The sequence below is a fragment of the Mastigoproctus giganteus genome, chromosome 11 (assembly GCF_048544385.1).
Source record: "Mastigoproctus giganteus isolate SK-2022 chromosome 11, ASM4854438v1, whole genome shotgun sequence".
NCBI classification, from domain to species: domain Eukaryota; kingdom Metazoa; phylum Arthropoda; class Arachnida; order Uropygi; family Thelyphonidae; genus Mastigoproctus; species Mastigoproctus giganteus.
The window spans coordinates 64797028-64820756 of NC_143585.1; the positions used below are offsets into that span (position 1 = coordinate 64797028).

General features: G+C 36.0%; 1 protein-coding gene across 1 annotated transcript in view; it reads left to right on the plus strand.

Annotated features, from left to right (window-relative positions):
- Positions 1 to 23729, plus strand: part of Pomp (proteasome maturation protein) — a 62096-nt gene that overhangs the window by 8367 nt on the left and 30000 nt on the right. Inside the window, exons 2-3 of the mRNA XM_090384451.1 lie at positions 11712 to 11835; positions 21118 to 21178. Of these exons, the coding sequence (XP_090240577.1) occupies positions 11738 to 11835; positions 21118 to 21178 (159 nt within the window). The 5' untranslated portion in view covers positions 11712 to 11737. The remainder of the gene's footprint in view (positions 1 to 11711; positions 11836 to 21117; positions 21179 to 23729) is intronic.

The following is a 23729-nucleotide window of genomic DNA, read 5'->3' on the forward strand; positions in this document are numbered from 1 at the left end:
GAGGTATTGCTCAAAACATCAAAGGCAGATATTGTTGGGATATCATAGATGTGGTGTCACACAGATATAAGGAATGCAGAACTGGAATTTGGGAAGTACAATATGTACAGGAAGGGAGGAGGGGTTATGCTATTAGTTAAGAAACACAAAATCCAAGGAAGTGAAGCCAGTCGACATTGCTGGCCAGTGCAGTCTCGAGTCAGTTTGGTGTGACATAAGCATTGGGAGATCAAAATTGAGAGTAGGAGTGTGTTATAGGCCTAATGACTCTGATGAGTATAATAAGAAACTGTACAGGGAAATAGTGGGCCAGTAAATCAGAGTGTCTTATAATTGGGAATTTTAATTTCCCAGATATTGACTGGAATTTGTGGGTTGGCCACTCACACACTAGCAAGGCTTTTGTGGATTTATTGGATGATTGTTTTCTACATCAGCATGTTCGGGAGGCAACTAGAGGGAGTAATACTCTTGATTTGATTATCAGTAGTGATTCTTCATGCATCAAGAATCTGCAGATAAAGGAACCACTAGGTGGCAGTGATCACAGTGTGCTGAAGTGGGATTTACTCAGAGGTAACTACCATCAGGGGTAAAGGGAAGGGTTTTTCTTTCAGAATGGTGACTACGGTGGGACCAACTGATGATGTTACCAACAGCAAATTCAAAATGGGAAGCATTCAAAGAATTTATATTGGAAGCTACTAGGCTTTACATACCAACTAAAAAATATTGTTCTATGTTTAGGCCTAAATGGATGTCAGATGAACTAATGAGACATATGGCAGCGAAGAAAAATGCTTGGGATACATATAAATTAATGGGTGACATGGAAGCCTATGATAGATATATAAGCTGGTCTGTAACCAAGTTACAAAGGAGATCAGGCAGACAAAGGCAGATTATGAGAAATCCTTGGCAAAAGATGCAAATAAAAACAGAAAAGAGTTCTTTACCTATGTAAACTCAAGAAGAAAAGGGATGAATCAGATGGATATTGATGGTTCAACAGTTGAGGATCCTGCTCAGGTGGCTAACAAACTAAACGAGTATTTCGCATCTACATTCACCCATGAGGAGTTATTCAGAGGGGGGAATGCCAGAGGTGAGTTGAACTCTGGCAGTGAGCTAGATGAGTTTGTAATAACTGAGAGGAAAGTGGAGGAGAAATTGTTGAAGATAAACACAAGAAAGGCACCCGGGGTGGATGGGATCTATCCAGTTATATTAAAGGAGGCAGCAAAGGAAATAAGCAAACCCTTAGCCATAATTATGACAGCTTCTTTGGACTCAGGAGAGGTACCCATGGGCTGGAGATGTGCAAATGTGACCCCAATTCACAAAGGAGGATCAAAGGGTGACACAAGTAATTATAGACCTGTTAGTTTAACTTCTGTTCCAGGAAAATTAATGGAGGCAGTGGTTAAAGAAGCACTGCAGGATCATCTAGACAAGACTTCATTTATAGCTCGGACACAGCATGGTTTTGTTAAGGGAAAGTCTTTCCTGACCAATTTGATTGAATACTATGATGTGGTCACAAAGGAACTGGATGCAGGGAATAACTTTGATATCATATATTTGGATCTTAGAAAGGCTTTTGATACTATTGCACATGGAAGACTACTGAACAAATTGGAGCAGTGTGGCATCGGAGGCAAATTGCTGCCATGGATAAAGGGATGGTTGAGTGGGAGAAGACAGAGAGAGAGTGGTAATCAGTGGACACTGCTCATCGTTAAATTCATTGTTATTAGTGGAGGCCCTCAGGGTTCATTGTTGGGTCCGTTCTGGTTTTCTGTATTTATAAATAATATTGATGATGGTATATCAGGCTTAATGTCCAAGTTTGCAGACGATACGAAGGTTGGCAGGGTTGTTAAGGACACTAATGACAGTACGCTGCTGCAACAGGATCTAGAAAAGTTGATCAGATGGGCTGAGAGGTGGCAAATGAAGTTTAACATTGACAAATATAAAGTACTACATATGGGAAGCATTAACCCCAGAGTGACATATCAACTCTGTGGTACTACACTGACAGTGGTAGAGAATGAAAAGGATCTCGGGGTAATTGTGCAGGCAGATATGAAGTTTTCCGAGCACTGCAGACGGTCTGCAAGAGTAGTTCATGGTGTCTTGTCAATGATATACAGGAATTTTTCTAGCAGGGATAATTAGGTGATTATCCCCTTGTATAAAGCAATGGTCAGGCCACACCTCGAGTACTGTATACAGGTCTGGAGGCCTCATTTTAAGAAGGATGTAGAGCTGTTGTAACTAGTACAGAGAAGGGCAAAAAGATTAGTGAAGAGAACAAAGGATTGCTCTTAGAAAGAAAGGCTTAAGTTTTGCAAATTAGTGTCTAGAGACTAGGCACCTGCAAGGTGATCTGATTGATGTGTATAAAGCCTTGAATGGTTTGAGCATGCTCAATGCTGATGGGATTCTTCCTCTTGCTCCGAATAATCACCTGAGAGGGCATAAATTGAAATTGAGGAAAGACAGATGTAGGATAGATGTGTGAAAGTTTGCCTTTAGCCAGTGGCCAGTTGGGTTGTGGAACAGACTTCCATCCTTTGTTGTGGAAGTTGATAGTTTAAATAAATTTAAGGCTGAGCTGGACAGGTATTTGGAAGAATGGAGGGGGTGAAATGGAAGCATTTTTTTTTTTTTTTTCCTTATTTGGCTGATGCTGCATAAGCTTGCTTTCTTGCATCATATGCCTCTACTAATGCTACTGTCTTATAATGGGGGATTTTAACTTTCTAGATATTGACTGGAACTTGTGGGTTGGTCACTCACACACTAGCAAGACTTTTGTGGATTTATTGGATGACTGTTTTCTACAGCAACATGTTCGAGAGGGAGTAATACTCTTAATCTGATTATCAGCAGTGATTATTTATGCATTAAAAATTTGCAATTAAAAACCACTGGGTGACAGTGATCACAATGTACTGATGTGGGAATTACTTAAAGATGCAACTACCATCAAGGCTAAAGGGAAGGGCTTTTGCTTTCGTAAAGGTGACTACAGAGGTCTCAGACAGTTTTTAAATTCTGTACAGTGGAATCAACTGATGATGTTACCAATGGTGAATTCTAAGAATTCTAATGGGAAGCCTTCAGGGACTTAATTTTGGAGGCTTTTCATTCCAACTAAGAAATACTGTTCAAGTTTTAGACCTAAATGGATGTCAGATCAATTAATGAGGCTTGTGGTAGAGAAGAAAAATGTATGTGATGCATATAAAATATCAGGTGACACAGAAGCCTATGACAGGTATAAGCTAGTCTTTAATCAAGTCACAAAGGAAGTTAGGCAAGCAAAGGCAGATTACGAGAAATCTTTAGCAAAATATAAAAAGAAAAACAGCAACGAGTTCTTTACTTATGTAAACTCTAGAAGGAAAGGAATGAATCAGATTGGACCACTTAACATAATGGGGTGACTATTGATGACCATGCTCAGGTAGCTGATAAACTGAATCAGTATTTTGGATCTACAGTCATACATGAGTTATTCAATGAGAGGAGTGCCAGAAGTTGATAAAATGCTAACAGAGAACTAAGTGATTTTGTAATAACTGAGAGTAAAGTGGAGGAGTAATTGTTGAAGGTAAACATAAGGAAGGCACCTGGGGTGAGTGGGATCTATCCAGTTATATTAAAGGAGCCAGCAAAGGAAGTAAGCAAACCCTTAGCCATAATTATGAGGGCTTCCTTGGACTCAGGGGAGTTCCCATGGACTGGAGGGGTGCAAGTGTATCACCAATTCAGAAAGTTGGTTCAAAAGGTGACACAAGTAACTATAGACCAGTTAGTTTAACTTGTGGTCCAGGGAAAATAATGGAGTCACTGGTTAAAGAAGCATTGCAGGATCATAAAGAGAAGGCTGCAGTAATAGTTAAGACACAGCTTGGGTTTGTTAAAGAGAGGTCTTGTCTGATCAATTTGATTGGGTACTATGATGTGATCACAAAGGAACCAAATGCGAAAAATAATTTTTATTTCAGGATTTCAGGAAAGCTTTTGATCTTGTTGCACATGAAAGACTGCTGTACAAATTGGAGAGGTATGGCATGAAGGGTAAGTTGCTACAATGGATAAAGGGATGGTTGAGTGGGAGACTACAGAGAGTGGTAATCAATGGGCACTGCTCTTTGTGGACAAATGTTATTAGTGTCGTTCCCCAGGGTTCGGTGTTGGGCCCATTGTTGTTTTGTATATTTATCAATGATATTGATAAAGGTATAAAGGTTTAATGTCCAAGTTTGCAGATGATATAAAGGTTGGCAGGGTTGTTAACGACAGTAAGGAGAGTATGCTACTCCAACTGGATCTAGATAAGTTGGGAAAATGGGCTGAGAAGTGGCAACTGAAGTTTAACATTGACAAATGCAAAGTACTGCATATGGGTAGCAATAACCGAAGAGAAACATACCAATTGTGTGGTACTACACTCAGGGAAGTGGAAAGTGAAAAAGACCTGGGGGTAATTGTGCAGTCAAATATGAAGTTTTCTGAGCAGTGCAGAGGGCTGCCAGGGCAGGTCATGGAGTCTTGTAAATAATATATAGGACTTTTGCTAGCAGGGACAGGGAGGTGATTATCCCGTTATACAAGGCAGTGGTCAGACCACACCTAGAGGCAATGGTGAGGTCACAGCACATCTAGCCACTACATCCTTCCTTTTAGGAAGGATGTGGAGTGGCTAGAACGAGTACAAAGAATTGCAACAAGATTGGTGAGGGGAACAAAGGGGTGCTCTTACCAAGAAAGGCTTAAATTCTGCTAATTGCAGTGCTTGGAGGGTACACCTGCGAGGTGATCTGATTGAGGTGTATAAGGCCTTGAATGGGTTGAGCAAGCTGAATGCTGATGTGATTCTTCCCCTTGCTCAGACTAAGAACCTGAGGGGGCACAGTTTCAAATTGAGGAAAGATAGTTGTAGAATAGATGTGCGGAAATTTGCCTTTAGCCAGCGAGTAGTTGATTGGCTGCCATCTTTTGTTGTGGAAGCTAATAGCCTAAATAAATTTAAAGCTGAGCTGGACAGGCATTTGGAACGAATGGAGGGGTGAAATGGGAGGTGTTTTTTTTTTTTTTTTGGCTGATGCTGCATAAGCTTGCTTTCTTGTATTGTATACCTCTACTAATGCTAATGCTAAGTTTCCTGTGCATCAGTGTCAACAAGAATATTTATCATTGCCCTCAAAATATGTAATTATACATTTTTATCTTCTCAAAAGGGAATGGGAAGGCTGCTTCCCCCCGATTAAAAGGCCAGAAGCCACTGTTTATTTGGCTTCTGTTTGCATAAGTAAATTGTGTTATGCTTCTTTAGAAAAAATGTTTCACATACATCAGTAAGAAATGCTGAAAATAGCTCTTGTTCATTTTTATAGTTTTATTGAATGATCAAAGAAGTAATTTTTTAAGAAAATTTTATTTTAGGGGTGACTAACCAGTTATAAAATTTGAGTTCTAGTGAAAGCACATAGTCTGCATTTTAAAAACAGTGTGCAAAAATTGCTTATTTTTTTCAGCAGTGTGCTGGGGATGGCTGGCATGTGTCATTCATATATGTTTGCCAGTACATCCTTGTATATTATGCAGAAGTAATAGTAAGAGGGGAAATGGGGAGGAAGAAGACATAAAAATAGGGGATAAAATTGTACAGTGAAATTTAGAGATGATTTGGTATCAATATCTGTTAGAGAAGAGGGATTACAGATTTTGTTGGAAAGACTCGAGCAAAGTTCTGAAAATATGAAATGAGAATGAATTTCAATAATACTGAAATTATGATAGAGATGGGATGAAAAGGGAAAATGCTATTAAAATGAATAAGAAGGCTGTTATAAATGGATAAATATCAATATCTTGGCAGTCTGCTAACAGACGATAGGAGAAATAGCCAGGAAGTTAGAACTATAATTGCAATAGTGTTTAGGAGGAGGAAGCAGATATTTACAGTGAGATTGGGTTTTGGAAGAGATTAGCTAAACGTTTTGTGGTATTAGAAAAGAATTAGCTTTTCACTTGTGAGGACACTTGAAAGGGTGATATTGACAGATAGGATTACAAATGAGGATTTTTTTTTTTTTCTTTTCACCAATGCTAGATAAGCTTGCTTTCTCGTGTCATTGCCACTACCAATGCTAATACAGTACTAATTTAAGCTGATGAAAAGATTTTTTGCTTCCAGTTCCTTTATTACTGTGTCATTATATCCAATCAGGTTGATAAAAGACAAGATCGGCCCTTAACAAATGCATGCTGTGACTGCTGTATAACTGCATTCCCCACCCTAGCTTTTCTTTCATTACTTCTTTAACCAATTACTCCATTATTTTTCCTAGATCAGAATCAAGCTAACAGGTCTGTAATTACTCATGTTACCCTTTGATCCCCTCCCCTTTGTGAACTGGGGATACATTTACACATTTTCCAATCCACGGGGATACCCCCTGAATCCAGAGATGCTCTCATAATTATGGCTAAAGGTTTGTGCTGCCTTTCTTAATATTAATGGATAGATGCTGTCACCAGGTGCCTTATTTATGTTTAGCCTCAACAGTTTTTTTCTCACTTTTCCAGTTGTTACAAAATCATTTGGCTTTCTATAATTTGATATATTATAGATTTTGATATATTTATGGCATCCTCACTCCTAAAAAATTCCTCATTGTGTGATTGTAGATGCAAAGTATCCATTCAGTTTGTTAGCAGCCTGTTTTACTGTTCATACGTAGTGGGCTGATGTGATTCATCCCCTTTTAGTGATTACATAAGTAGTCTTTTTTTTCTTTTTTTTTTTTTTTTTTTTTGCATTCTTTGCTAGGGACTTTTCATAATCTGACTTAGCATTCCTAACTCTCTTTGTAATTTGATCGTAGACTAATTTATACTTTTAGTTTTCTTGCAATTTTCTTCACTGCTGCTAGTCTCATCAGGTCATCTGATAGCCATTTAAGTTTAGACCTTGAACAGTATCTCTTAGTTGGTATAAAAATCCCAGTGGTGTCTACCTAAATGCTTCTCATTTAGAATTTATTGTTGGTAACATCATTAATTGGTTCCATTGAATAGATTTTAAAAACTGTCTGAGACCATTGATTGATTGAAATCCCATATCAATGCACTGTGACCTAGTCCCTTTACCCTAGACAGTAGCTTCATTTTTATGTAAATCCCATATCAGTGCACTGTGATCACTGTGACCCAGTGCTCAGGGGACAGCAACCTGTGGCTCGTGAGCTGCATGCAGTTCTTTGAATGTGTAATTGTGGCTCTAACTTTTAGCACACATGAAGCACAATTTGAAATGGAGTTAGGCCTTAGAAATCAATGACATTTGGAGTGCAAGACTAAAATGCCTTAAAACTGAAATTGAGGATTTGGAAAGGCAAAGGGTTGCCCTTGCAATTGTACACAAATGGACTGTGATAGATGAGTTGAAAATGCAAGACCAAATTGCATTCAATGCGTGGAGTAGCTTACCGGACACACATAAATTTGAATATGATTGCGTTTGGATTTCTCTCAGTTTATGGTTTGACATATTTCTGCAGGCAAATATTTTCGAACATGAACTATATTAAAAATAAATCAAGAAACTGTATGAACAATGAGAGTTTCTCAGCATGTTTAAAGATGAAAATTACGGCATACTCGCATGATGTTGAGAGACTAGCTGAAGAAGTTCAGAAGCAAAAGTCACATTAAATTGTCTCTAATTGGATGTTTGTTACATTTTTTCAGTAATAATAAATAATATTTCAAAAAAATATATTTTTTAATAAAACACCTTCCCATTCTATTCCATTTCTTAAAAAACTCCCCCCCCCTCCCAGCTTGAGCTGAGATGCGGTTCTTGGGATTCTTATTTTTTAATTAGATCAAAAATGGCTCTTCACTCAAACAAGATTGCCGACCTTTGCTAGTGCTTCTTTTTTCTACAGATTCTCAATGCATGACATCACTGCTGATAATTGGATAATGGTGATGTTTTCTCTTGTTGCCTCTAACATGCCTGGTGTAGAAAACAGCCATCCAGTAAATACACAAAAGTCATACTACTGTATAAGTAACCAACATGTGTTTCAGTTAATATCTGAGATGGGTTCTTGGTTAACATGCATGTGCAAATTTACGCATTCCAAGATCAAACCTATATGCTGCCACTAAAAGTGCATAACCCATTGTTAGCTGTTACGTTGGCTACAATAAAAACAGTTACAATGAAGTTGTAAACCCTTCTTGCCTTGGCTGTCCAGAATATAAATGTATACATTTATTTATTTATTCTGATTTACTGGTCTACTCTATTTGTCTGTATAGGTGTTTGTTATACTTATCACAGTGGTTACATCCTACTCTCATTTTTGTTTTCCTAGTGCTTATGTTACACTAAACTGACTCAACATTGCACTGGCCACCTCCATCAACTGAGTGCACTGCCTTAGATTCTGGCGCCTCCGTAGCCAGGTGGGCAGGAGCAGCAGTGCGTAGCACACTCTTCTTGATTAGACTGGGGTTTGAGCCCGTGACCACCAAATATGGAGGATGTGGAAAGGTCAGAGAACGACCACTGCATATCCCGGAGCAATATGGCTTTAGTTGCTAATGCTCCTAAAAACCAAATAACAACAACAGCGGCCTTAGATTCTTTGTGCTTCTTAACTAATAGCTTAACTCCTCCTTTGCTCTCCTCTTGTCCTGTCTCTCCTTTCTGTATACACCTGTATTCCCATCTCTCCTTTCTGTACACCTCTACTCTGAGAGCCTATCTTAGCCTTGGCAAACTAGGCATGTTCCTAGTGCCTGTAAATGGCAATGGACACAGCCAAAATCAATGATTTCCAGTAGCTTAATGATGAGCATGAGTGCTAATGTTGTTTATAAAATTTTGCAAATAAAATTATCATGGTATTTATACTTATACCTGATTTTGATACCAAAAATAAATTTTTTTAGAATACGTGTTGTGCATTATATTCTGCATATATGCAGATATCTGCATATATGCAAATTTATTTGCTTTACATTTTTATATTGACTATAATCCTACAGGCTGGTGTGGGGGTCCTCAAATACCAATGAACAATTGCCTAGGGCCCAAATACTTCAAAAATAGGCCCTGCAGTACTTTTCATATTCAAATTCTGCATCCTTTGTCTACTATCCCTAAAATGTCTGCATTTGATGACTTAGCCAGTACTTCAGATTTATCAGATTTATTTATTATGCTCATAGCATTAATGTGCAAGCAAATATACATTAATGCATACTTGCATAGACAGTGGTACTACTGGCCACTGCCTATGCTTAATGCGGTTACTGTGTGCTCCTGGATTTTATGTTAATGTGATTTTAAGAAGAAGAGTTTGATTTTTCTTAGTGATCACCTTGTTAACGAGTTGCATTGTAGTTAGAGTTGAGTGTTCTTTCACCATATCAGGTAGTATTCAACTACTTATAGACATGCGCTTATTTGACAGTTGGAACGTTCTTTAGTTCTAACGGTCAGCTGATTGTTTGCCTATATTATAGCATAGCGTAAATACTTAACATTTTATGCTGGCTATAATTTAAAATTTATTCATTGGGACTAAGCCTGTACAAACCACCATGAAAATGGGTTTAAGAAAATTCAAAAATCATTAATATATTGGACAATATTAGCTGGAGATTGAGAGAGGAAGAGTGATAATGCACCACCTCACTGAAGATTAAAAAAATAATAATGAGGGCACTAAGTGGAGCTTTGCTGTAGTCACCTTTCCTCTTCAAGAGCATCTCGTAGGATGCATGACTCTTTCTATGATTAAAGCCAGCCCCTTTCAAAATCGGCCATGTCTACCACATGGCCGATTTTGAAAGGGGCATACCACCACATTATTTGATGCCACAGAGACCATAACAAAACCAACTCCAAAAACTGCTGATAAAGGAAGACCTGCAACTAGGTCGGAGGATAGGATCAGTGAACTTTTGGGTGTGACATTTGGCGATGCTGCTCGTATAGCATATGATCGATGCAGTTGGAGGATTTTGTTGATGGCCACAGCTCCTCAGGGAACTGTGACTGGAAGAAGAAGTATGCATACAGTTGTTTTTACTCATAGTAACTTAACTTAACATAGCCTGTGTATTTGCTTGTAGCATCAACCAAAAAAAAAAAAACTTCCCATATCACCTGTCCATTCCTTAAAAAAAAAAACTTCCCATATCACCTGTCCATTCCTTCAATAGTTTTAGTTCTTCCTTGAATTTATTCAAACTACTGACTTGCACAACAACTGATAGAAGTATGTTCCAACAATCAGCCACCTGCTAGCTTAAGACAAACTTCCACACATCTGTATTGCAACCTGTATGTTTCAATAGAAGCAGTGCATGAATTGTTGTGTGGCTGCTGTTAACTATTAGTCTTTGTATTCCCCCCCCCCAAGCTAGCTGCTTTTCTACCTACCTAACACTGCCTTAGTGGCATCAGCAAATATTCTTGCACCCATTCTGTTTAAGTGTCTCATCCCTGTAAAGACAGTTTCTCCTGATAACAAGTGCAGACCACGCTGAGAAAAATTCTACTCCATGAGTCTTGCACAGTCTGCAGGACTGAATTTGATTGACAAGGTTCTCATGTACTCCCTTCTGTTATGTCTGGGTAGAATTGCCGACACTGCAAAATTTAGGATAGTCTTATGTGTGCTACCTTTAGCATGATCATTATAAGTTGTTTATTCTTGGTTTAGATTAAATTAAAAATATCACCAGAGATATCATATTGATCCTCTACCAGTTCATAAGCATATTCTATATGCTTTGAAATTAATGACTCATTACTTACTGATTTGTGTAGCACAAGCTCATAGATAAGTGTGAAAAGATACCTTTAGATAACTTTAGATAAGTCTAAAAAGATGTTTACTATTCTTTTTATTCACAGTTAAACCAACTTAACATCTGTTGAAAAATGAAACTCTAAGGAAACTAAGGGAGTCTCCCCATTCTGAGGTAAAAATGAATAGTCCCAAATAGTGTAATCAGTTTATTTGAGAAAAAAAAAATTTCATTAGTGCTTGACACCTGCAACCTGTTTAATAAGACAGTTTTCTAGTGAAGTGGATTATACTATATCAACTTAACATCTCAAAACCACTCCTAACTATTATGAATTGTGTTTGTTCATATTTTCTCATAAATTTCCAGACTATTTATTCCTTGTTATTAAATTAACTGCATTTTAATTTCTTCATTCTTGATGTTTCATAATCTTTGTTTTGCCTTAGCTGTTGGGCTCGGATCACATTAGTCATAACATGCCCAAACATATGTAGAACTGTTAACTACTCCCACAGTTCTGCCACAGAGCCTCTTATATAATAAGATGTCTCTCATCATGTGTAGAAGTTTCCATTAAACAATGTTCTCTTTGTTCCTTACCATTCGTTTTTATTCAGACTCCTGTACTTCTGGTGAGCTATGATTTTACAAGAGTGTATATACACTGTACAATCATACATTACCTTTCTTTCTCTGTTTTTTCCACCAAGAAAGAATTTCAGTTGAATCAGAAATATTTATTATTTGTATCACATCAGTTAATAATTAGTTTCTTTATTAAATAGCACATAGTATTGCTTCTGAGTTGAATGCTTACCACATTTCTTGTCATCTTTATAAGTATTCATTTTCAGATATATATATTTTAAGTCCGGTAAGGATGGATTTACCTTCAATCATTCCACATAACTCTGGAGTTGGAAATGCACCAGTTAAAGAAGATGACCAGTATGGGATTCATACCACACTAATCCATGGGTAAGTAGCTAAAATGGATTTGGAACGTTTATCTAGTTATCATTAGTAGAATTAGCTATGATTACTTAAATTTTTCTTATTTCTATACTTATTATTCACCTGGTTTTTTGGTGCATTATAGCCTCAGTTGCTAATGCCCCAATAAATCCCAAACTAAACCAAACCAGACCAAAACTTGTTATTCAACTGTTGAGCTTATATGTTAGTTCAGGTATCACACTTTTTATATTTCTAATGGAATTTTATTGCTAGTCATTGTTACTTAGTTTTTGTACTAAGTTTCGGATTTTCAAAATATCTATTACTTTACTTTCAGTGATATTGAGAAGTACTGGAAACTTTTTTTTGAAAAAAATGGAAACAAAAACTTTTTTTTTTTTTTTTGATAATCTAATAAGGAAAGAACACAGGCTAATAAAAAATGGATAATGAACTTATTTTGCCTGCTGATTGGTAATATCAGATTGTTTTTTAACAAAACAATTTTGCTAGTTATAAATGTTTTATAGGTTACATTGTTAAAACTTTGGGAAATTATTTTTCTTCTAAGAAATACAGAACAAGCACCACACAAAAACAATATATTAAATTTGTCACAGTAATGATAAGAGACAAGTAGTAGTTAGCAGGCATGTAAAAATAATTGAAGCAAAAGAATTTTTTGCACATCTGCAAGAATCAATCATAGTCATCTGTTAACAGTCATGTTTCTTTATATGTTATTCAAATGGAATATTGAATCAAACTTATACATCTATCTTGTGGCTATAGCAGTTTCATGACTTGTCACTCATTTCAAGAGGTATGGATTTAAATCCCATCAGGGCCTGTAGAAATTACCGGGGGGGGGGGGGGGAGAATCAGTTTTCTTCTGAGTTAACCAAGTTTTTTTAGAGTGCACAACATACACATCAGCCTGTGAGCCCACGCATACAAATTAAATGGTTCAAGATGCTCTAAAGCCAACGAATTATCCATTCTTCATATTAATGAAGTGCAGTAATGAAAATTGGTTATGTAAAATTTCCTCCACATATACATCATATACTTTGTGAACTTCATTTTCCTTAAATTCACGCATCAGGATTTATACAGCACTTCTGGTGAAATTCTCTTATTGTTGCTGGTGCAGTGCTGTTATATTTGTAAAACTGTTTAACAGGAATAATGGCACTGCATGTCCAGAATGAAGTAAATTTCAGTGAAGTGCTGAATCTGAATTATGCTCCAGTGAATACAGACAGACTTAAATTTATTTGCCTGTATGTGCACTGCATGTTTTGCTATCTTTGTTTTGTTTTCAATGCAAAAGTTTGCTAATCTATTACAGCATTATGTGATTTTCCCATAAAATGTCATTAAATCATATAATTCTTTAGTGTCTAGTTGTAACTTCCCACTCATTTTAAACATGTAATGCTTCAGTGCTTGTCTTTGGCTTCCCCTTCAATGAAATATCACTGTCCTCCGCATATCTTTCTGGTCTCAGAAGACATTGGCTCATGTCACCTTGCATAAGAACACTTTATAGAGATCTTTGAAAATGAAAGTGTTATTTTTCATCCATACCATCAATAAAATTCATATCTGCATCGCTCCTGTCTCACTTGATTAGCAGTTCCCTAAACCCTTTAAGGCCTCTTCAGTGATATCAGCAAATACTCTTACAACCATCTCCATTAATATATTGACTGCTTGTTGATGCCTATTGTGCATCATAGATTGATTTTTGGGCTTTCTTCTCATGGCTGAATTAATGAGCCACATTTTTCATCCAATTGGATGAAAAACCACCTGACTTTAAGAACCATTTCCTTCTGATTTGATTTGATGGAAGAAAACCCAGATATTTTTGACAAGCAATTGTTACCATTGGCTCAACTGATTCAGCCATAGTGAGAAGAAAGGCCAAAAATGTCTGCCCTCTCCAATCCAGATTGAGTCAATCTTGTAAATTTTTAATTCAGCACATGAAGGTTGTAGGTAAAATTAGCAGCAAAGGTGTTAAAGTGTACTTTATCTCTAATGACATGTGCTCATTAAAAAAAAAAAAAAAAAACTAAATGCTTGTAGTGTTCAAGTTTTGAGTTATCATTAGGCTTTTAGTGTAGAGTCAATGCATATCAGTGCATGAACAGAATTACAAGCCCAAATACAGATATACCTCAGTTTACATCTTTTGGTTTTGTCAGGGCTGGATGTTAAGCAAAAAGATATATTGAGGATTATTTTCCCATAAACACATTAGATGCTATAAATAGGTAATTTGTTCCCAACGTTGAAAATCACATTGTATTTTGATATTATCCTATTTTAAGCACTTATTGGCAATAATTTATATAAATAGAAGAATATTAAAAATATTTGATGGAACAATTAAAATATAAGGCAATGCTTTAATTTTTAAGTTTTTGCATATTTGAATAGGCTTTAAAAATTATTCAGATAACTGTTACCTTCATCAGTTTGGCCTTTTCAAGGACTTGTTCAGTTTCTGGTTTTTGTGTTCTGTCAGGGCTCCATGGGGCTATCATTGGAAAAGGAAAAGTTTTTCCAGTGACAGTAGTAAAAATTTTTTTTTTTTTTTTTCTAACATAGAGTATTTTATAGCATCTTACAGAATTCAAACTTTTGCTCACTTTGTTCAAGGAATGGATCATATGTTTGAACAATCTCCTTTATTGTCTTTAAATGATGAAAACTGATTAAAGGCCTATGCTTTAAGAGATCTTAATGATGGAGTTAAGAGTTCTTTATTTATGTAAACACTAGAAGGAAAGGGATGAATCAGATTGAACTATTTAATGTAGATATGTTGACTATTGATGATCATGCTCAGGTAGCTGATAAACTGAATGAGTATTTTGCATCTACATTCACACATGAGGAGTTATTCAATGAGGGGAATGTCAGACATTTATCAAACTCTAACAGGGAGCTAAGTGATTTTGTAATAACTGAGAGCAAAGTGGAGAAGAAATTGTTGAAGTTAAACATAAGGAAGGCACCTGGGGTGGACAGGATCTATCTAGCTATATTAGAGGCAGCAAAGGAAGTAAGCATACCCTTAGCCATAATTATGAGAGCTTCCTTGGACTCGGGGGAAGTCCCCATGGACTGGAGGCGTGAAAAATCACCAATTCACAAGGGGGGTTCAAAAGGTGACAAGTAACTATAGACCTGTTAGTTTAACTTGTGTTCTGGGGAAAATAATGCAGTCACTGGTTAAAGAAGCATTGCAGGATCATCTAGACAAGAATTCAGTAATAGTATCATATACTTGGATTTCAGGAAAACTTTTGATACTGTTGTGCCTGGAAGACTGCTGTACAAATTGAAGAGGTATGGCATTAAGGGTAAGTTGCTACAATAGATAAAGGGATGGTTGAGTGGGAGACGACAGAGAGTGTTAATCAATGGACACTGCTCTTCACGGACAAATGTTATTAGTGGAGTTTCACAGGGTTTGGTGCTGGGCCCATTGTTATTTTGTGTATTCATCAATGATATTGATGAAGGTATATCAGGGATAATGTCCAAGTTTCCAGATGATACAAAAAAAGGTAAACTGCAGCCATTATCAACCCACTGCAGGATGGAAGCCTCCTCAACAATTCATGTTGAGGGAAATGGACCATAATCTGCCACACTGGTCCAGTGCTGGTTGGCAGATCGATCGTATTTAGCAGTCGGGCTTGAACCCCGGTCTACTCAAAGAGCGTGTGCTACCACACTCCCGCTCCTGACCACTCGGCTACAGAAACCCTACGGAAAAAGATAGTATACTACTCCAACTGGATCTAGATAAGTTGGGCAAGCTGAGAAGTGGCAACTGAAGTTTAACATTGACAAATGCAAAGTACTGCATATGGGTAGCAATAACTGAAGAGAAATGTACCAACTGTGTGGTACTACACTCAGGGAAGTGGAAAGTGAAAAAGACCTGGGGGGTAATTGTGCAGCCAAATATAAAGTCTGCTGAGCAGTGCAGATGGGCTGCCAGGGCAGGTCATGGAGTCTTGTCAATGATATATAGGAATTTTGCTAGCAGGGACAGGGAGGTGATTATCCTGTTGTACAAGGCAATGGTCAGGCCACACCTAGAGTACTGTGTACAGGTCTGAAGGCCTCATTTTAGGAAGGATGTAGAGTGGCTAGAACAAGTACAAAGAAGGGTAACAATATTGGTGAGGGGAACAAAGGTGTGCTCTTACCAAGAAAGGCTTAAGCTCTGCAAATTGCAGTGCCTGGAGAGTAGGCACCTGTAAGGTGATCTGATTGAGGTGTATAAAGCTTCCAATGGGTTGAGCAATCTGAATGCTGATGGGATTCTTCCTCTTGCTCAGATTAAGAACCTTAAGGGGGCATAGATTCAAATCGAGGAAAGACAGTTGTATAATGGATGTGCGGAAGTTTGCTTTTACCCTGCGGGTGGTTGATTGGTGGAACAGACTTTCATCTTTTGTTGTGGAAGTTTATAGCCTAAATAAATTAAGGCTGAGCTGGACAGGCATTTGGAACAAATGGAGGGGTGAAATGGGAGGTTTTTTTTTTTTTTTGGCTGATGCTTTCTTGCAATGTATTTAATAAGCTTGCTTTCTTGCATTGTATGCCTCTGCTAATGCTAACTTTATTCCAGGCTTCATCATTGATATTTATAGCTTTACGGAAGTTGAGTTACTTCCAAAATTGATTTAGGGTTAGTTTCACTAATTTCTCTGTAAGATGATGACGTATGGTAATAGTGCTTGAAATTTGCAATGACACCTTGATCTGTAGTTTCAAGTATTGTGACTTGTATTTGGTGGTATGAAAAAACCTTAACCTTGACTTCAGGCAAATCTATACCTTGTGAATTATCCAGATCATTATTCAAAAAATATCCTGTGAGATCAGCAACAGTATCTGAAGGGTTATTTTTGATGTGCAGTCTTTACTAACTAATTACTAAATAATCCACTTGCCATTCTTGAAAAACTATTTGTGTAACCCTGGCCTTCTTATTTGCTTTTCAGAGAACTGGCAACTTTTATCTTAGATAGGCACTTTAATGTGAGTGGAAAACTAGCATTGGTTCGAGTTGTAAATGTCCTTCAGTGTTCTATCCAAGGGAAAGAACAAGCTCTTTAGATTTTTTAAATTCTGGTATAGATTATTCATTGCTGGTTAAGAAAGCTTATCAGACATGTGTTTTTTTCCCTACAAAATAAATTTTTGTCCATTCTGAATATGTTTGGACTGTGTATCTTGTTTATTTTTTTTTTCAAGTGACCCCAGTATAATGAGCTATTGTCAGATGTTTCATTGCATATATAAGTGGAAGAAGAGATGTATGAAGGTGGGTTTGGTTATACAGTAGACTCTCTATTTTCTAGGATAGATGATAAAAAAAAAATCCTGGATAATCGCCTTCCCGGTTAATCCAAAAATACAGTAAGTCCCCGACATATGTAACAGATACGTTCCAGGACTTCTTACGTAAGTCAAGTTTTATGTAACTCGGGAATGACTAATAAAATATTGCTACTATATCCCTGATATGCAAAAACCACATAATATCCTCAGAAGAATGAAGAAGAATAGTTATATATTTTTAATTAGTTCAATTAAAAATTTTATTTGGGGTCAGTGGTGAAGTAGCCGGAGTGGCACATAAGAAAATAAAACATAAAAGGAAGAAAAAAATAGAAAGAACGCATGTTATTGTACTGTAAAAACTGATACGTATTTCGTACGTAGCCTTATTATAGTTGACTTAATTGGTGCCGATTCCTTCACTTCTTGTATTCTGTTTTTTCATTATTGTGTTCACCGTTGACACTGAAAAATCTGAATTCCGTGCGATACTTGTTAATGTTTGACCAGTTTCATACATCCTTATTATTTTAATTTTCTGATCCAACTCGATCGCTTTCCTTTCCTTGGTAGATTTACTAGTACCGCTGTCCCTTATTCTCTTAGTCGGCAACATGATAACGATCAAAATAAAATTTTCTGTAAAGAACTTCAGAGTTAAGGTGAAAACTCACTATTATTAACCGACCGAGCCCACATTTTACTAAAGCATATTTCTGGAGGTCACTACCATAAAAAAATAAAAACAATTTGCAGTTTCTAGTTTATTGGGCTTTTCTGTTAGTGAAATATATTATAAATGGGTAGTGAATTTGATATTATTGCATTTGCGATAATACCGATAGCTGGAATTCTGTGGGGGGTTTTTATGTTATTATGGTGAAATGTGTGTCCCCTTCACAAATCTTCAATCATATTAAAAAATAATAATAATAATAATAATCTTCTCTTCATTCCCATTTTTAAGCTTGTTACTTCGTATCTCATTTGTGCAGTGATCATCGTTATTGATTGCTTATTTTTTTATTATTATTATTTTTTTACTGTTTTAAATTTTACAATCCTAAAAAAAATGGAGTGAAAAAAAATTTACGTAAGTCTGGGACTTACTGTATCGAAAAATGTTCAGCAACATAGGTAAAAAATATGGCGATAGATAAAAAATGAAAAAACTTACCACAACCATACACTACTTGCTTGTCCAACATGATGCTTCCCTTTATTTTTTATGATGTTGCGTATGGTTTGATCACCAACGTTATAATGGTTCATTAAAGATTTAATAGAGGCATTGTTTTCAAACTTTTGAATAATTTCAAGTTTTTGTTTAATTGAAAGCATAACTCTTTGACGTTTACCATATTTTTCACGATTTCTAAACAAAAAAAATATATTTACTATATAAAAAAAATTGACATCCCTGACATAAATAACGAAACAAATTTTGTCTTTTTGTGGTGTGACGGAATACAACAATTGAACGCGACAAACTAAACATTTGTTCTCTCTCTCTCTCTCTCTTTTTTTTTTTTTTTTATTAGTGGCGGGGTTTACAAAATAATAAGTACATTAATCTCTCAATGACGACTTATAATGCCGCTTCTTGTCACTTATTTAAAACTTGCAAAATATATGTTTATACCAATTCTAGTTATTACTTGAATTTTACGATTTCTGCTTTATTATTATTATTTTTAATTTGGAGTCTTGAAGTGTCCCAGTAAATCGAGAGTCTGCTATAATTGGTTGTGGACGTAAGCAAAAAGACTGAAATCAGCAGATTCCTGTAGTGAGTCCTCTAATAAAATTGCATCCTTTCGAACCAGAATAGTTTTTATTTGACAGTTTTTTCCTGAGGCCTGAATCAGGGGTTGGCACCTGCCAGTTTACTGGTTACTTGAATCCCCAGAAAGTCTGCAGTTTTGTTTTCTGGAAGGACACCAATTTGCTTCCTTAGTAATTCAGTCTCATTTTAGCAAGGGTTTTAATTTGTTTCCTACACTTGTACATCTGGGACATAGAAGAGAATCATCAATTGAGTGAGGATTATGTCCAAGAATGATCATGAAGTACATTCTTTGATTATAAAATATTGGTATAAATACACCATAGTGAACTCATAATGAAAAACTACGTAAGTAGTGTAAAGGCATTGATTTTATTGTATCTCATATTGTATTGCCATGTATTGCATTACCTCGAATAAGTAATGCTTCACTAATAGAGAAGATTATTGTTACTTATTCTCAGTGGGCACCACCACCCACATGGCACTGTTTCAAGGCTTATTGGTCTATCCTCAATGGGTGCGCAGATACCCTGGTGTTGCAATCATGCCAACCCAGTTGGAATCTCATATTCCACAATATGAGAGATGCCAAAAGGTGTACAAGATAATACTTAAATAAGATTTAAATGCTCAAGGCATAATATATTATTAGTTTAAAATACACTATAAAATATCTGTGTAAAACACACCATAGTGAACTCATAATGAAAAACTACACAAGTAGTGTAAAGGCGTCGATTTAATTGTATCTCATATTGTGATTACCTTCACAACAAGTTACCATGTATTGCATTACCTTGAATAAGTAATGCTTCACCAATAGAGAAGACTATTGTTACTTATTCTCAGTGGGCACTACCACCCAGACAGCTCCGTTTCATGCATACAGGGTACGCGTTGGTTTTTTTTTTTATTTTTTTTTATGATTCTGACAAGAGGAGAAAAGACAATGGGCAATATAAAAAAAATAAATAAAGAAAGAAAATAAAATGTGCTATTTACTGTTGGGCTGCTGGTTGGAATGAAGTAAAGTAGAAGAATGAAGTAGCTTTTTCCATGCATTTACAGTAGGAATTGCATGGGAAAAGCCATTAAATGATAAATTGATTTCATTTATTTAGATGGAATCGAAGGTGAAAAGTCTGTTTTGAATCAGTATCAAAAAAGTAGTATTAAATGGGTGATGTGAGAACATGGCTAGAAGATTTTTAAATAGCAACAGCATTTCAAGGGGAAAAAAATCTGTAGGTGAAGTAGGAAGTGAAGAAAGAAATATTATTTCATATCATTATATTCTAAAGTTTGGTATAATCCCCATTTTAATGTGCTACCTATGGTTAGTTCATAGATACCCCATTAAAATTAAAATAATGTCCATTTATACTCGAGATGTGACCAAGGCAAGGAGAGTTTACAATTTCATTGTAACTGTTTTATTGCAGCCGACATAACAGCCACAGCAGCTAACAATGGGCTGTGCGTAATTTGTGGCAGGGTACAGGCTCAATCTCATAATATGTGAATTTGTGTTCATGCATGTTACCCCAGGATGTCCAATGGTTTTGTTCAAAACAACCAATGGTCCCAGGCAGTAGCGTAGCTACCCTTTTTCAGGCCCGGAGGCAAAGAACATGTTTGGGCCCCTACTTAATTAATGAAATTTGCAAAAAAGAGGAGACAGCCAAAGATTCCGGGCCCCTAGGCAATTGCCTTGCCTGCCTACATGGTAGCTACACCACTGGTCCCAGGCCAAACTGTGAAAAACAGCCCCCAGATCACTCTGCACTCCATTGTTAAGATGATACAGTCTGGTAGCCAGCTTTCTCTAAGCATCTGCCATGCCCAGGCACAGCTGTTAGACCGGTAGACATGTACTCTGACTCGGCACTCCAAAACACAGCTTTCCATTGGTCTGTGGTACAAGAATGGTAGGCCTTACACCAAGCTACATGGTTTCATTTGGCATTATAACAGCTTGCAGCTGTCATAATGACAAATGAAATGTCAAGGATAAAACTAATGATTATACATGCATTTTGGAGAAATGTATTCTATTAAATTTATTCTTCATAATTGTATTTAAAATAATTGAGTTATTATATTAGTGCATTTATTAATAAAGTGGTATTACATTCCAGATTTGGTAGTGTAAGATCAGAGTTATCGTTATCTCATCCTCTTGAAGCTTCTGAAAAGAGAGTAAGTTTTTTTTTTTTTAATATTACTTAATTTAAATTGTGTAAAATAAAGAGAATACAGATTTTTGTGGTATTCTGATGTGATATTTAGATGCTCTTTTAAACTGTGAAATGAATGCCTTCTAGTAGTAACTGTTGATACTTTCAATGTTCCAAAAGCGAATTCACATTCTTAAATAATATCAGTGGCTGTATGTGAGCATTTTTATCTGCAGACCCTAACTCTAATTTTATCCAATGATCTGAACCTGTGGTTCTTTTGCTACTATTGTATACAAGAAATGCAAGAAAAAAATCTGGGAATTAATTTGATTAATTTGGTCTGTTGTGTGTGGGCTTTCAGCTTTCCAAGAGTCCGTGTACTATTTTTTCTGTATGACTAGAAGTTTTGTATGATATTTAGATATGAGTTCTAATATAAATAAAAACATGTGCACTATCTCTGTGCAGAATGTTATACATAATTTTTTTAAACATCAAAAATCAAATATTCAAAATGGGTTAGGTCATGTTTAAGTAGTAAATAGACTCATATATACTGGTTTTAAAAGATGTGAATATATGGGATTATCATGTGTAAAACGTTACCACAGGAAACTCAGTTATCTTTAATCTGTCATCTTATACTCTGATATTGTAATTTATTAAATATCTTTTTATTGTTGTAATTAGCATTTGTGAATTCATAATAAATAATATAAAAAATATTCTATTTATACCTTCAGCATGACTACTAGGTCAGAGGAGTTTACAGGTAACCATTTCAATGGTGGATGCAACACTTAACTATTTGGCAGTCACATTAGCTTGAACTGTGGTGCACTCAAATGCATGTGCTTTGGCATTCTTGTGCTTAACCACTCAGCCAAAAGTCAGGCATAATGAAGATGTGCCAGAATGCACCAAAATGAAGTGATGGTAGTGAGAAAATTATTATTTTATTATTTTTATTTATTCTTTGTGACTAATCCACACCAATACTACACTTGTGCCAAAGTAAAAGTCGTTATCAGTATATATGTTGAGATGGCTTAAATAAAAATAAATTCCATTTTATATCCTGTATGGCCACTTCAGCCAGAGGAGTTCACAGTTACACTGTAATAACTGTTTTGTTGTAGTAGGTAAATCAGTACAAACAATTTACAATGAGTAGTGGATTTTTTGTGTTGTGTACAGGTTTGATCTTACATTATAACACTGAGTGAATATGCTTTTCTGCTATAATCCCATTGTCAAAAAAACTGCATTAATTTGTAAATTAAAACCAAATTGTGTCTTAATTAGGCATAATTAGGATAATCCGGTTTTGGTTTACAAATCAATGCAGTTTTTAATGCAACTATAAAACAACTGTTGTAATTGCTGTAACTATAAAGAAAACAGTAAAGAAATGTATTGAAATAATCAAAAATGATAGAAATTATACTAATACAAATAAGGAAATAACAAAGAAAATAAGTATAAAATAAACAAATATAAATTAAACCATCTGAAAACACATTCACTTAAGTGCAGAGTTCTAGCTAGGTTTTTGGTACCCTTGGCAAATTCATGGCTACGTGCCTTTTTTTGATAATTGGTAAAATCATAACGAATAATAATAAGTACAGTCAGACCTCTGTTTAACGAACTTCTTTATAGTGAATTTTTTGAATTCCCCTTGGTAATTACATTTAAGTTTCCGTAGAATGAAGAAAGTTTTCCGTATAACGAATGGATTACGAGAGACTGAACTGGGTATGCATTGTTTGCATATCCAGGCAATAGTGCTGTTGCTAAGCACAAATTAAGAGCTAAAGAGATTACTATCTGCAACTTAGTTGGTACCCATAAAACCTGCAGAGGTCTAGCTAGGTTTTTGGTACCCTTGGCAAATTCATGGCTACGTGCCTTTTTTTGATAATTGGTAAAATCATAATGAATAATAATAAGTACAGTCGGACCTCTGTTTAACGAACTTCTTTATAGTGAATTTTTTGAATTCCCCTTGGTAATTACATTTAAGTTTCCGTAGAATGAAGAAAGTTTTCCGTATAACGAATGGATTACGAGAGACTGAACTGGGTATGCATTGTTTGCATATCCAGGCAATAGTGCTGTTGCTAAGCACAAATTAAGAGCTAAAGAGATTACCATCTGCAACTTAGTTGGTACCCATAAAACCTATCCAACTACCTGTCCCACATACTGAGAAGTTGACCTGGTCAACTACTTTCTATGTATCCATAGCCAGTGGGCAAATTAAGGTGTATTCCACATTCAGACAGTAGGCTCTGGTCAACCTTATACTATAAGCACCCTATTAGAGATAGTGCTCAGACAAAAACCCTCTCGATGTAGGACAAAACCTCTTTAGTTAAAGTAAAATATGACAAAAGCCCCCATTTTTTTCCGTTTTTCACACTTTTAATTTTTAAATACAGTGGAACTTCTCAATTACGAACTTCTATTTAATGAATTTCTCTATATTACAAATTTTTTCGCAGAACATTGTACTTTGAAATGAAATTACATGTAAAATTAACCCCACATAGTGAAGTGTTAGTCTC